The sequence below is a fragment of the Trifolium pratense genome, linkage group LG7 (assembly GCF_020283565.1).
Source record: "Trifolium pratense cultivar HEN17-A07 linkage group LG7, ARS_RC_1.1, whole genome shotgun sequence".
NCBI classification, from domain to species: domain Eukaryota; kingdom Viridiplantae; phylum Streptophyta; class Magnoliopsida; order Fabales; family Fabaceae; genus Trifolium; species Trifolium pratense.
In genome coordinates this window covers 43,876,229-43,890,902 of record NC_060065.1, presented here as the reverse complement: position 1 = coordinate 43,890,902, position 14,674 = coordinate 43,876,229, and the positions used below count along the sequence as shown (strand labels likewise).

The 14,674-nt window shown below is 32.1% G+C and overlaps 1 protein-coding gene across 1 annotated transcript; it reads right to left on the bottom strand.

Annotated features, from left to right (window-relative positions):
* Positions 1-8: 8 nt before the first annotated feature.
* LOC123895163 (probable hexosyltransferase MUCI70) lies at positions 9-5,251 on the bottom strand. The gene is made up of 9 exons (XM_045945391.1): positions 4,518-5,251; positions 3,381-3,662; positions 2,978-3,191; positions 2,556-2,665; positions 2,272-2,471; positions 1,983-2,086; positions 956-1,146; positions 669-868; positions 9-533 (listed from the first exon to the last, which is right to left on the bottom strand). Exons 1-9 carry the CDS (start codon positions 4,765-4,767, stop codon positions 339-341), a joined length of 1,746 nt encoding a protein of 581 aa, XP_045801347.1. The 5' UTR covers positions 4,768-5,251; the 3' UTR covers positions 9-338.
* Between the last annotated feature and the right edge of the window lie 9,423 nt (positions 5,252-14,674).

The window sequence follows — 14,674 nt, the reverse complement described above, 5'->3', positions numbered from 1 at the left end:
AGTATATATGAAGATTAAAAAAATAACTAACTTCTGTCAAAAAAAAAAATAACTAACAATATAACTTATGAATACAAATTGTATTTTGTGTAAAATGCACAACTGATAACCCATTTCTTTCTCCCTTTTTTTTTCTTACCCTTTTGAAAAAGGTAAGGAAGGATCTTGTCAAAGACAGATATTTACAATTAAAACATAAAAAGGAAGCAACAATTTCGAAATGGTATCAGTTGTTCAGAGCTCTTTCATGTATAATTAATTTGCAACAAAGAATGCATTTACAATTTAGAACCTTGTGTTACAGAAGAAACCAAAATCTCAAGGAGAAAATATTAAGACTAAATTAAAATTTGGTTCATAACAACATTGTCTACTACTTTACGATGACGCCTAGAGCCTGATCTCCTATCTCTTCCGTGCCTAGGATTCTTCTTCGTCGGAGGCTTGTAGGAAACAGGTGGATTAGGACGCCGAATTACAATAACTGGAGGAGAAGGAGGAGGCATGTTTTCCAATACGTCTCTATGGTAAGCCTGATTTTGTTTATCACAAACCAACAACATAACAATTCTTTAATTCAAGAACAAATTAGGAAATAGATATTGTAAGAGAAGTTTATATGTGTGTGAGTGTGTAATGTTCAGCGAGTATGACGAGAAAAAACTAACCTGTATCACAAAGTTACGCCTTTCACAATCCAGAAACATATTGATACTCCAATCCACTTTTGCCATTATTTTGTCTCTTACTGTGGAAAAGCTTAACTGATCCCTCGAAGTAAAGCGATCAACTTCATTGAACCATAAGCAGGTAAACAAATTTGTAATTGGAATGTGTTCTCTAATGATAACACAACCTTCAGGAACATCTGCAGAGGCACAAGGCACTCAGCGCATAATAATAATAATAACCTATTTGGCACACACCGGCATGTAAATATCGAAATTGTTCTTACCACTAGTTATAGGAAGCTTAGCCCTGGAATAATGAGTTAAACCGTCGTGGTATTGATAAAATTGAACTTGGCGATCAATGGAAGCATTTTCATATTTTCCAGCTACTTTATTAGCCTCGGCCTCAACAAAGACATCGAAGCGTCTGTAATGTCTCGAAATGGCAAAAGTAGCATTTGGGCGCCACAAGAACCTGGATGATATAAAAGGCGGTGACAATGATTATATTACTGATATACTATCAGAAATAAAATTACTGTTGACATATGAATATGAATATATGATAGCGAACAACATATTATGGAGAGGCCTCTAAGGTCTACTCCTGAAGGCCCAAATGCACAAATCAAGTCTGCTTTAGAGTAAGCAATTGTTCACAATACACACATCATTATTTACATACTGAAAGTCTTCTGGGTAACTTGGTTAAATAAGCAACAGTTACTTGTATTACACTAAAACGGAAGGGCTATATAATTTGATCATCATACTACAAATAGAAATCTAAGTCTGTATCTGTGAAGAACGGACACTGACACGTCGACAATGATAATAATTTGAGAAAATGACATAATTAAGTGTAATCATTCGTGTCGGCGACACCGACACATGTCCGACACGAGACACGGCTAATCTGAGGGGTGTCCGTGTTTCACAGGTCTGTATTATGCAATTAGAATATTCAGTTTATAAATAGCAGTTATAAGATTTAATGAAATCATAAACTTTTATAGAAAATACCAAAGGGGAGGGACCAACTTGAAACTTCGGGCGGCAGGAAGTTGGAAATGGTAAATAAAGTTTAAAAATCATGTAAATCCATGCGGAAAATCATTTAGCAATTAATATAAAATAAATTTTCTAAATCATATGGCTGCTATTTTGATATCTAAAATTTGTCAAACAATACTATTTTCGACTCTGAAGTATATGTATAAGTGACAGTTAATCGAAACTTATCCCACTCTACAGACAACACGAATAGAAATATTAACAAAAATATAATAAAAAAGAGATAGAGCATTTTACCTTTCAAGAATTAGATATGGATCTGCAACGAGCTCAAGCTTCCCATCAATCCAAATTGAATATCGGATATTGGGGAAGATTCTGTGCAAAAGAAGTTTAGGAATCTGCAATATGTTTAGAAGCAACATACTTCATAAGAGGCCGCACATAATAACTTAATAAGTAACACACTCATTATATTGTAGGTGGCCTGATATTAGAAATAGGGAGCATATGACCAAAAATACTATCAAACTTCAATAGATTATTTCTGTTGTAATAATGAGTAAGGAAAAAGTAAGCAACCAACCTTTCCATTACGCCTAGAATCAGCATATGGAATATTCCGGACAACAATGATTCTCCACAATCCAATTCTTCTGCTGCTATCCAAAATACTGGCATTTCTCATATATATTTCTGTCTCTTTATCAATGAACATGAAGAAAGGAATATTTTTCTTTGCTTGTCTACTGATGTTCCTGGGCTGCTGTAATACATCATAGTTTCCTGGCATAGATGGGATGGAGCTATGATATACAGAAAACAAAGGAAAAAAAGCATATGAAGAACGTAATCAATCATAAATCATACCAAATATGGCAGATGCAACAATGATGTCATGGTACTGGTCCAACTCTAAGAGATCTTCCTCGTCAAAATCAAATCCAGTCCGACGACCAGGTCTGCTTCCTTTGACAAATCTGACAGTAGTATATGTCAGCCAAAATAAGAGATAAAAGGCATAAAAAATACATCAGTAAGTATAAACTGGATCTGGATTCTGTCCCTTAAAAAAACTCCTGCAGTCACTACATCTCGACAGATGGATTGAAGATCAGACGTGTCATGTCTCTACTTCACCAAATTGGATTTAAAACACAAATGCAAAATATGAATCATCTGATCTTTATCTAACAACCGAGATACAATGACTGCAAGAATGATTTACTGCATCAAATTCATTACGCTCCAATTAATGAGAAAATTAAAACAATTAACAAAACATAACTAACCCACAATGCACTTTCATAGTCTCTTTTATATCAAAAGAAGCATCCCTTTCTTCCAGAGAAGGGTATCCACCAAAATCAGAGCCGCCCTCTGGTTCCCTTGGAAACATATTTTCATTATGCGCATATGTGAGAGTGCGAAGTACGGGAGACTCTGATGGGGAAATTGGCATACTAGCTATAGCTTGCTCCACAGGAACATAGCACACAGGACATGCTGAAAGGGAAAGAGTAAAAACCTGATAAACAGAATTCTAAAATGACAACAGCTCAATATGCACTGTGTTCGATATGTATACAGAATACAGATGCTATTGCACACATTCAAAATAGATACAATTTTGTAAGTTAAAAATTGAAAGAAAAAAAAAGGCCCAACTGAAAAATATCACAAAGCCAAACTTACGTCGTGGTCCAGTACGTCTTCTATTGGCCGGTGGAGGAGGAGGAAATGCAAAGTTGTCACAAAGATGCCCCGCGGTAGAGGAAGATCCTTTTTTTCCTTTTAAATTATATGAAGATTCTAAATGGAAAACAGGAGGATCCCTGAATGAACTCTTATGCCTATTTGGCAACGGCGTCGGTCTCGATATAATATTATCCTTTAACTTAGCTTTTATTGTTCCACCAATGTCTATAGCTTCATAGGTACTAATGGCATAAGCTCGTGGGTTTTCAATGTTTCCACCTATAGTTTAACACAACACCAAAAGCACAGCATGAAAGATCCAAATTTGGTCAACAAAAGTTTACAAAGTTATACACACAAAAAAAAGACATTTCAAAGTATGCATGAGTCATAACCAATACTACAAAAGTAATTGAATGTAAATAACTATATAAGAGTTTAATATATATGCACAACATATAAAGCCAATCATAGTGCCATTTTGTTATATTAATTTCTAAAATATCTCGACGAACATAAAACATCTATGTGGTGAGATATGACCAATGTTTCCAATCTCGGTTGGTCCAAATTTCCGCTATGCAACATTGCTATAGTGATGCTATAGCCACTATCTTACAACATTTTCTACTAAATAACAAATCGCAGAAAAATAGTGATTGAACAAATTCTGCTACGCGAAAGCCTCTATTTAAGAACATAGGATATGATTGAATGACGGGATCCGTTTGATCTACAAAAGACATGTACCAGATCGAACAACACCGGACAAAACAACAGAAACAAGGGATTGAACAATTTGTTGTCGTGTATGATGTTTGGTTTGGTGGACAAAATGTTATTTTCGTATATTAGACAACTTGTACTTCGGACAAAAAATTGTCATGTGGTTTAGTGACCGACAAGAATTTCAGTTTTTGTCCAATCTCTTGCCCTCGATTTGTCCATTCTCAGGAACAGTTTTAAAATCAATCCCAGTACAACTGAAGTTGTCCTATCCAGTCTCTTATTTCTTAGCGGATCAAACGGACTCATAGAGTCATAGTGTGCATATACATTAAACTCTACAAACAAGTTAAAATATGCATGAATGAAACACAATGGAAAAGTAAGTAAGTAACTAACTAAACTAACCTTTGTAAAGTGTAAAACAACCAAAGACAAAAATGAAAAGGCCACAAAGAAGCATGAGAAGCATAGCAACCTTGCCTCGTCCAAGATGGCGACAAATATAAGGACAACCCCTTTCTTTATCTTTGGGGTTATAAAGGAGCGTCTTTGAAGGTCTACGAACAAGCACCGGTACCTGCGAATAGTTTCCGTTTTGAATCAACTGCAGAGAACCATAGCTACCTGTTCGTAGACCCAATGACACTCCAGTCATCTCTCTCCTTTCAATTTCATCTCCTTTTCAACATCAACAACAACAAAACCAAAATCTACAAATCCAAAAATTCTTTCAAAATTCAAAATTCTCTAACAATTCAAAATCCAAATCTAGAAATTTTCTGATTCTCCATCGCATCACATTTTACAACAATTCGAGATACTGAGAGCTACATTTGATGAAAAGCGTTGAGAACTGAAACCCACGATTCATTTCCGTTGGTGAGTTGGTTGGAAGGGTAAAAATGGAAACTTGATCGGAAAAGGAGAAGAGGGTGGTGGTGGTAGGTAGTAGTAGTACCGGGGTGATGTGTGTGAGAGTGGGTCCCACTGAGAGTGGCGGTGATGGGGAAATCGAGAACGGAATCTGGGAGTGGAGGTTGGGTTTGGAATCGGAGAATTGGGAGATTTGGGAGGAAGAAGAAGAAGAAGATGGATTGAGGTGTAGCGTGAATGGAGGGAAGACAAACACAATATGCATTGGAGTATTTTTATTGGGCCTTGGGATTTGGCCCAAATCAATGTAATTTCAAAAATAAATTCGGATGTCTTTTTTTGTTTACGATGAAAACAATGACGATTGAATCTAAAAGCTTATGCATATTATCAAAATCTAGCACTATCAGACTAAATTTAGTGGCTTTATACGGGTGTGGTTTTGAATTTAGGGAGATGGTGTATTTAGGAAGGTGATGTAGTAGTTTTGTTAACAACATCCTTATAATACTACTTCCTCTAGTCATTGTTATAAGAGAAGTTTTATTTTTTAGGTTCATTGTAAAACTAATGCATTTGGAGTATTTTTAATCAAATATATTTTAGGCGAGTTAGGACTCGAGTAAGGAGATATTTTAAAGCTTAAAGAGTAGTATGATGATAGAGGTACTTACAGATTATCCATTAACAAAATTTTCATGCCGATGGTGGAAATTTAACTCGTGTCTTTATTGGATATGAGTTGTTTGTTTACAAACTATACGAGTTGTTGTTGGCTATTATATTTCATTTTTGGAATGACAAGGGTGGGGTTTGAATCATGGATGTCCGAACTTATTTATTTCAACTATTAATTTAACAAATATGAATCAGATTCCTTCATCTTGTAGTCATTGACCGCATGCATTCACATCACACGGTTAGAGAAATATGTGATTATCTTATGAAGATCGGATAGTCCATATCTCTTGTTTGGTGATTTTAGTTTAAAAAAATAAAAATAAAATTTGCTTATTTTTTAAACCGTCTAATCAAATATTAGACCATCAAAAATTCTCTAACTCCAAGAATGTGTATAGTAAGTGACTTACATGAAATGAAATACATGTAAAATTTAATCTCAATTTCTCCTCACATTAGTACTTAAAGATATCTTTAACTCTTGAAATTGACTCACTCCACTTTGTTTTTTAGTCTCTTATTCTATCAAGAATCTGTCCTCTTAGTTTTTTTAGAGGATTTAATTTTGGATATTTTGAGGGGTGTGGATAGTCAAATTGTAGGGGAGGGAGGTAGCAGGTCCCTCGCCAAAGGCAAAAACTTACCCAACATGAATTTATTATTGTAATATAGTGGCAAGTGAATTGTGTTTTAAGGAAAGGATATTAGAACAAGTTGACCACAAAGTGGAAAGAAGAGGAATGTGCTTAGAAATGCTGCTTTAAGCAACAAAGAAGCATCACCTAATTATTTTTCAGTCAAGTACTTCAATGATAGTTAAATTTACAAGAGATTTCTAGTAGTGTACTATAAATATAATTAATCTAATTAAAACGACTTTGTATTTATTTACCACTTTTTTTAATATTGCATTTCATATAAAAAAGTATTGCATTACATCCAAAATGTCAAGTTGATACATAAGATATGCAAAATAATATTAATAACAATAAAACCCAGGTAAAATCAATTTCTTTAACTGAACTATAAAATGTGAAATATCATTTTTTTTAACGGAAACTTAAATATTGAATGCTCCATCGGAAACTTAATTTATTTTTTTCAAGGGGAAACATTCAATATTCTTGATTGAAAATTTAATTTTGAACTTAATCTAAATTTGAGAGGTTTAGTTTTAATTTAGAAATTTAAATATTGCAAATTTTAATTAAAGAAATTATGAAAATACAAGTAATATACCAGAACTAATATCGCTTAAAGTCAACCAAAAAAGGTTATTAGCATGGAGTATATAAAAAAATAGACAATGAATTTTCATACTAAAATCACCAACAAATAGTCCGTCAATCAACCAACACTGTACCCTATACAAACAAAGATCAAACAAAAGGTTATTAGCATGGAGTATATAAAGATTTGACAAAAAGTTATGCACAAAATAATAACAAAATAAAAATTTACATAATTTATATCGAATATAATATCATAAACTTGAGATATGTTCTTTTCTCCGAATTAGTTTAGGTACCAACCAAAAACTTTCAACATTTGCTTTGTAAGAGCAATTTTAAACAACATACAAATATATTTTAAGAATCAAGAAGTGATTGTAAACACACAAAGAAGAACAAAATTGCTCTTCACATATTTATAGTGTGAAGCATTCATATCCAATGTGTACATGAAAAAGAATAACGTATAAGTGGTATATGAAAAGTAGAATGATCATGATTAAATGATGCATCTTGAATGCTGATTAAAGGCTTGAGTGAGTTATATTGAAAAGTCATTGGAATGTAAATGTTATAAAAATAAAATATAAATGTAGACATATGAAAAGTATATAGGGATGATAATTTTTATTGATAATTATGTAAGTAATATGTGGTATTGTGGAGTGATTTGATTGGATGTAAGTGGTTGATGTGGCATTGTAGAGTGATTTCATTGGTTTGAGTGGATTAGGGTTTATAGAAGTAGTAGGAGAACTATTTAGGAATTATATATATAGATTCTCTAAATATACTAAGCCTAATATTTATAGAGCTCGTGATCTTCAACAAAGAAAGGTTGTTGCTTTAAAAAAAGTGAGGTTTGATAATCTTGAACTTGAGAACTTGAACTTTTACTTGGAGCTACATACCATGACAAGTCAATCTTCACATGCATTGCCTTATCTAAGAGTATCATGGAAAATAATAGTCCAATCCAAGTTTTGGGATTGTCTAACTTTCTTGTTAAGGAGCATATGGATGGAGTGGAGAGGCACCATGTGCCACCAAACCAATAACAATTGTAGAATTTGATTCAAGAACTATATTGTTGAACCCTTGAACCATTCTTAAGCAAAGATTGTTGTAAATGGCATAAAGTTCGGTTTGTAAACTAGTAGCAATCCCAAAAAATCTAAAAAATCCGAATAGACAGTCACTCATATTGTTGCGCATGATACTTCCAAAGTTAAATATACCATGATTTTTGAGGGAGTTGTCACATACATTGACTTTAATAGTATTTCCTAAAAGATAAACTCATAATACATGACATAACGACTTATGCAAATGCGATGATTCAAAAACCTCGGAAAAAAGTGTAAACAGAGATATGGATTCATGCCAATTGATCTTCATGTAATAATTATTAAAAACCAATTCATAGACTTTTTACATAAGAGAAAATGGAACATGTATTGACAATGTAAAATTATTTTACATTGTCATTCAATATCAATCATATATTTCGCTAAATCACCTACTACACTTCACTCTTATGATATTATGTGAAAGATTAATTGATTCATATTTTTTTTTTGACAAACATTAATTGATTCATATTAAACTATTATTTTTTAGATAAAAATCCATTAAACCCTTTAAATAAACCAAAAAGTTACCCTAAACAAAACTCCACTGAAAAAAGTGGCATTTATGGTAAACCACCAATGGGTAAATTGAGTAGTTGAACATAAAGATGTGGAATAAAATGGAAAGGCATCCCAAATAGAAGTAGAACAAGGGCCATCCCTAAATAAAATGGTAACAAATGATAGAGACAAACTGATATAGTACATATAATAATATAATAAGAAATAATAATATAATAAGAAATTGAGAAAGGTTGAGAATAATGCCTAAATATTTTTTTTGGAAGATTTTATATTTAAATATAGTTTAGATTTATATTTGAAATAATATAATATTAGGGTTTATGATTTATATTTTAGTTTAGAATATTTAAGATTTGTTTAGAATTTATTATAGGATTAGTGTTTTTTTTATGTAGCTTTATATATAGAGCCATAAGTATGATGAATAAAACAAGAATTTTAGTTTTCTTCATATAACCCTATACTTGGGGACAGTTTTCTCTCTAAAATTATATCCCACCAAATTCCGTAATACCAAAAACACAAAAAATCATATAAAAAATTGGTTTAACTCAAGCAAAGCAGGCATGCCCCATAATACCCTTTTGGTTATGAGTATTTGACTTTTTGTATCTATAATAATTATAATTAAAACAAAGTAGGCATTGTCCATTACGTTATGTACAAAACCATGAGGTTTATGATTTTAGTAAAATATAAAAGACACAATCAAATGTTAGACCCCATGAAGACACAAAAATATACAAAGCTAGCATAGTGGACCCATAAACCATGCTTAAAAGTCTATGACTTCAAATAAGACCCCACCTTACTCGTTATATGTCTCAATGGAAAAGAGATTAACTGCACTTACACCATGATGCTGTAATAAATCTGAACCGTCCGATTTGTGATCGATGGTTGAGATCATTTTCACAGTATAAAGCTGAAATTTAAATTTAGCCGTCTAATCATAAATTAGTGATTAAAATTAAATACAGTGTGAAATTGCGTGTTTTCGCTGCGGTGAATCTACATTCGTCTCAATGGCATAATGCAAAGACATAAATTTCACCTATGAATGATTATTTAGAAAACTATTCATTATTAAATGTCCATAGACAGCTATTATAAGGTGGGTCATGGCACAGGAAGTTCACATTCACAATGTCCATATCCTTTCTTGTGTTATTTGATTATTATTTCTTAGAAGGATTTATTTGGATCACATTCATTCATGTGTCTTTATTGGGTTCTCACCATTGGATTTCATGTTGTGTAGTCACTTTTCACTGATTTTGTTGTCTGGTTAGTTAGTTAGTTGTATATTTCAATGAATAGGCCAGAAAAATAAAAATCGATTCAATGAAAAATTCAAGTTTATTCCGTTTTACAAGATCTATAGCAAATTGTCAAATACTAGCATATTTTGAGAAATACCAAACAATTCCTAACATTTAATTCATCGTGTTTAGTAGTATCACGAATATTTCTTGTTGATGAGATAGTCGAATATAACTTATTCAGGATTGTAACAATTTACTACTTTAAAATATTTTGATAATATGTATTAGACACTATTAAAGTCGAAATTTGATTAAGTTAGTTCTAATTGTTTGCTATAAGTGAGAGATTATTTTCTGCTATGAAGATTGTGAAAATTAGGTTGAGAAACAAGATAGAAAATGAATTTCAAACTAATTAATACAGATTCAGTTGTTGATGAATTTTATGATATAGAGCAATATCGTGTACAATTTAGATAAACAATGTAATGTATTTTTTATTGAATATATTTAAGTATTATTATAATTATGATTTATTTAATATTTATTATTTAATTATTCCGGCCCCCCGTTTTATTGATTCCTGGATCCGTCCCTGATTCTGAGTGTATTTGATTAATCTTAGTTCAATTTGGCAATGTGTTATGGACCCGGATTTCATGTAGTCGGTTTTTCGATGCAGTCGTGCAGTTGCGTTATTTATTGTCGTCCGGTCAATATAAAACGGTCATGATTTTAAAATGTATTTATTTATTGCATTTGTTTAAACTATTCGATAGTCGACTTGACGACTAGCTATAAAACGACTGCACCAAAAAATCAACTACACCTAATTCATTTTCGTAATTCTCATAATTTTTTTTGGCAACTTGTAATTCTCATCCAAAAGAAAAAAAATGGAAGTGTGTTGAAATTTCTTAAGACCCACTCAACTACTATATGTAAAGGAATTAATTATTAGAGAGTGTGCGAGAAGACCGATTATACAGAAAACCAAAAAGGTATATTTGTGAATCGGTTAGACCACGTTAAGTATATGTTTTTCTCTTCAAGAAAAAAAACACTACAATTTTGTTTAGCTGATAAGATAGTTTATAGCGAACACATGTGTTGCTCTTGTGACGAAGACTTATACCTTGGAGTATCCTCATCTCAAGGTCTTAGGTTTAAATCCTTTTGATGTCACTTCCCGTGCTAGGTCAGTCCATATAGAGCAAAAACTCTAGCTTTGAATGACCCCCCTGACTAGTGAACGGTGGGACTGATCACTGGTGTCCCTCAGATTAATCTTCATTGGATCCGATATCAAGTCTTAAAAAAAAGATAGTTTACTTATGCATGAGAATGCGGCATGGATGATTTTTGTTTTCACCATCCTCAAATCCGATGAGATTTGAATATCCTCGTTAGAGTTGGGAATAGGCCAGGCGGCCTACAGGGGTCTTCGCCCTGGCCTGTATAAGCCTGGCCTGGCCTGGTTATTAAAAATGTCAGGCTTAGGCTTTGAAAACGGCCTGTTTACATAAATAGGCCAGACTTAGGCTTCTAAAAAGGCCTACGAAGCCTGATAGGTCGGCCTGTTTATAATAATAATTATTTATATAATATTATTATTTATATCTTATAAAAAAATATTATTTATATAAATATTATTAGCTTTTAATTATTGCGACTTTTCGTAATCGTATTTGTTATTTTATTAGTTTTTAATTATTGTGTTAATCATATTATTAGCTTTTTCTTAATGTTGTAGAAATTATAAAAATTTAAATGTGAACTTTTTAAGGCCTGTTTAGCCTATTTAAAAAAACTATATAGAGAAGCTTTAATGTAACACAAGCTTTTAAACAGGCTACAAGGCCCGGCCAGACTTTTAAAAGGCTCAGGCCAGGCCAAAAAAAATAACATTTGAAAGGCCACAGACCAGGCTCAGGCCTGAAAAAAAATCGTAGGCCAGGCTCAGGCCTGTCAAGACCTGACCTGGCCTGTTCCCAACCCTAATCCTCGTACCCGCTCCGATCTGTAGGATATGGGTGAAAAATAAAACTCCAATCCTATGTTTAATCCATTCCATCTAATCATAAACTTGCATTAAAAATCATTAATTGTAAATGTCGTAGAAGAAATTGTTGAGAGTGAATGTACATAGAAGACTACGATTGGAAAAAAATAAACAATGTATTAAAAATGAAAAATTATATTTATTTTTTAAATAATTGTTAAAGTAATATTATTTTAAAACAGAAAGAGTAAAATAAATTGACCAAAAAAGAAATATTGTAAACGGATGGAGTAAAATTGTAAACTAGGAAAGGAATGGTGGACAAATAATAATGCATTTTTTTAATGAATAATACAATGCATTTAAAAACTGTCAAATAAAAATTAAATTTCCATAGCAGTGTTAGTTTTTCAGAACACATGTGCCATGTTTCTTTTCCTTAACTTTTATTGAGCAATAATAATTTTTTTTAATAACTTCCATCACAGAAACCAAAATAAATGGTGAAAATAGGAAACAAACAAGTTACTATATAAGTTGGGTGTGATGCCCCAAAAGAGAAAATGACATCTCAATGGAATTGTTAAGCAGAAACGATCAAAGAATATATATTTTTATCCACAAATTTTAGTTCAAATGTCGAAATTGTTAGCCCAGACATTATAATTAAGGTTTAAATTTCAGTCTCTTCATTTTGTATGTGTTAGTTTTTAATATCTTACCATTTCGTCTAAGTATAAAAAGATAGAGTCCCCGTGAGCTTAACTCAATTGGTAGGGACATCACACTATATGTGCAAGAGTCCGGGTTTGAACTCGGGACATTCCACTTATTCACCTTTAAGGTGAATTTTCTAGTCATTAAACTACTTAAAAAAAGAATATATATATATTTTTTAATTAAAAACTTATATCATAATATCAATAGAAAACAAATAAAATTGATCACAAAGAGAATCTTGACCGTGTGATGATGGAAAATCCAAGGGTCAAACGTGTTATAAGGGATGAGTGGGACCCACAATTGTACTTAGTGTAGTAGTTTTACTGTGTGAGTGGTTTTATAGTAACTGCGTCAACCCAACAAATAACAAATTGGCTTAAATGCAGTTTTACCCCCCCATGTATGGAAATCTAACGAAATTACCCTTGTTGGCATTTCAATTTCGTCGAATTTGGAGTTACGATGTGTTCGGTAGACGATGTTGAATTTGAAGATCACAAGTAGATTTCTGCAGAATTAGTAATTGGACAGACCTTCACTAAAACGGTAATTAATCTCTCTCTGTAACTCCAAATTTAGTGGGGTTTGATTATGTGGAAAGCTAACTCGATTACGGCCATTTCGGTAGCCATTTGGTGAATTATGGATCCAAATTGAGTTGTATGCGAAGCTTTGAAGTTGTGACTCGAAAGCAGATTTTTTGCAGAATTTTGGGGACATACCTTCACTAAAACGGTAATTAATCTCTCTTTGTAACTCCAAATTCAGTGGGGTTTCATTATGTGGAAAGATAACTCGATTACGGTCATTTCGGTAGCCGTTTGGTGAATTATGGATCCAAATTGAGTTGTATGCGAAGCTTTGAAGTTGTGACTCGAAAGCAGATTTTTTGCAGAATTTTGGGGGACATACCTTCACTAAAACGGTAATTAATCTCTCTTTGTAACTCCAAATTCAGTGGGGTTTGATTATGTGGAAATATAACTCGATTACGGTCATTTCGGTATCATTTTGGTAAATTATTGATCAAAATTGAGTTGTGTGCGAAGCTTTAAAGTTGTGACTCGAAAGCAGAATTTTAGGGGGGGCAAAATCAAACAAATTATAAAACAGGGGGGGTAAAAGTCCGCGTTTAAAAACAGGGGGGGTAAAATTCCGATTTAATCAAAACAGGGGGGGCAAAACTGCATTTAAGCCTAACAAATTTTATGAAAAGTGTTCTGAGGTTAGAGCAGTGGAAAAAGCAACGACTTTCAATGACCTAAACAACCTTCATTTCACTTTCTTACGAAAAAAAAAAATCAATTTGCACGCACCCTTTCAAGCACGTGACACCAAACAAGACACATAATTATAATTATTCACTTTAGTTTCATATATATAATAAAAATTTCCACGTTATGGTTATTTGGTCAATATTTTAGATCAAATATTTTAGTTATTTAAAGTGTCTAAAAAATAAATTTTTGTTTATATATGTCATTTAAGTGAATTATCAGAAGTTCAATTACTGATTTTTGCATATGAAGATATTTATGTAAGAAAGTGAAATGAAGGTTATTAAATCTTGTTTATTGTCATGTGAATTTAGCTCAGTTGACAATGACATCAAACTATTCACCTTTAAGATGAATTTTCTAGTCACTAAACTACTTAACAAAAAAACATATTTATTAAATAACTGATATATTTAATTTATATTATAAATAAAATATACTATTCGTTCAATTAATCTAAAAAAAAAAAAATTTTCCTAAAAATAATGACTGAAAAAAGTATTTGATATATTTAATTTATATTATAAATAAAATATACTATTCGTTCAATTAATCTAAAAAAACAATTGTTTACCTAAAAATAATGACCGAAAAGAGTATTTGTAGAAGAAAAATGCTAAATAGTGGTTCTGAGATACTCTTTAAGTATCTTAAATAAGTTTTTATTAAAATATGAAAATGTGTAAAATCAACGCATTGAAAAATGAAATGTTTTATTTTTAGATAAATTATTATATTTAAATGAAATACATAAAGAGTGCTCCGAGTACACCGTTTAGCAAGACCGTTAGTAGAATTTTGGCGCGTGAAGATGTGGTAATAGGAAGAAGAAGAACGTGTTGATGTGCTGTGTT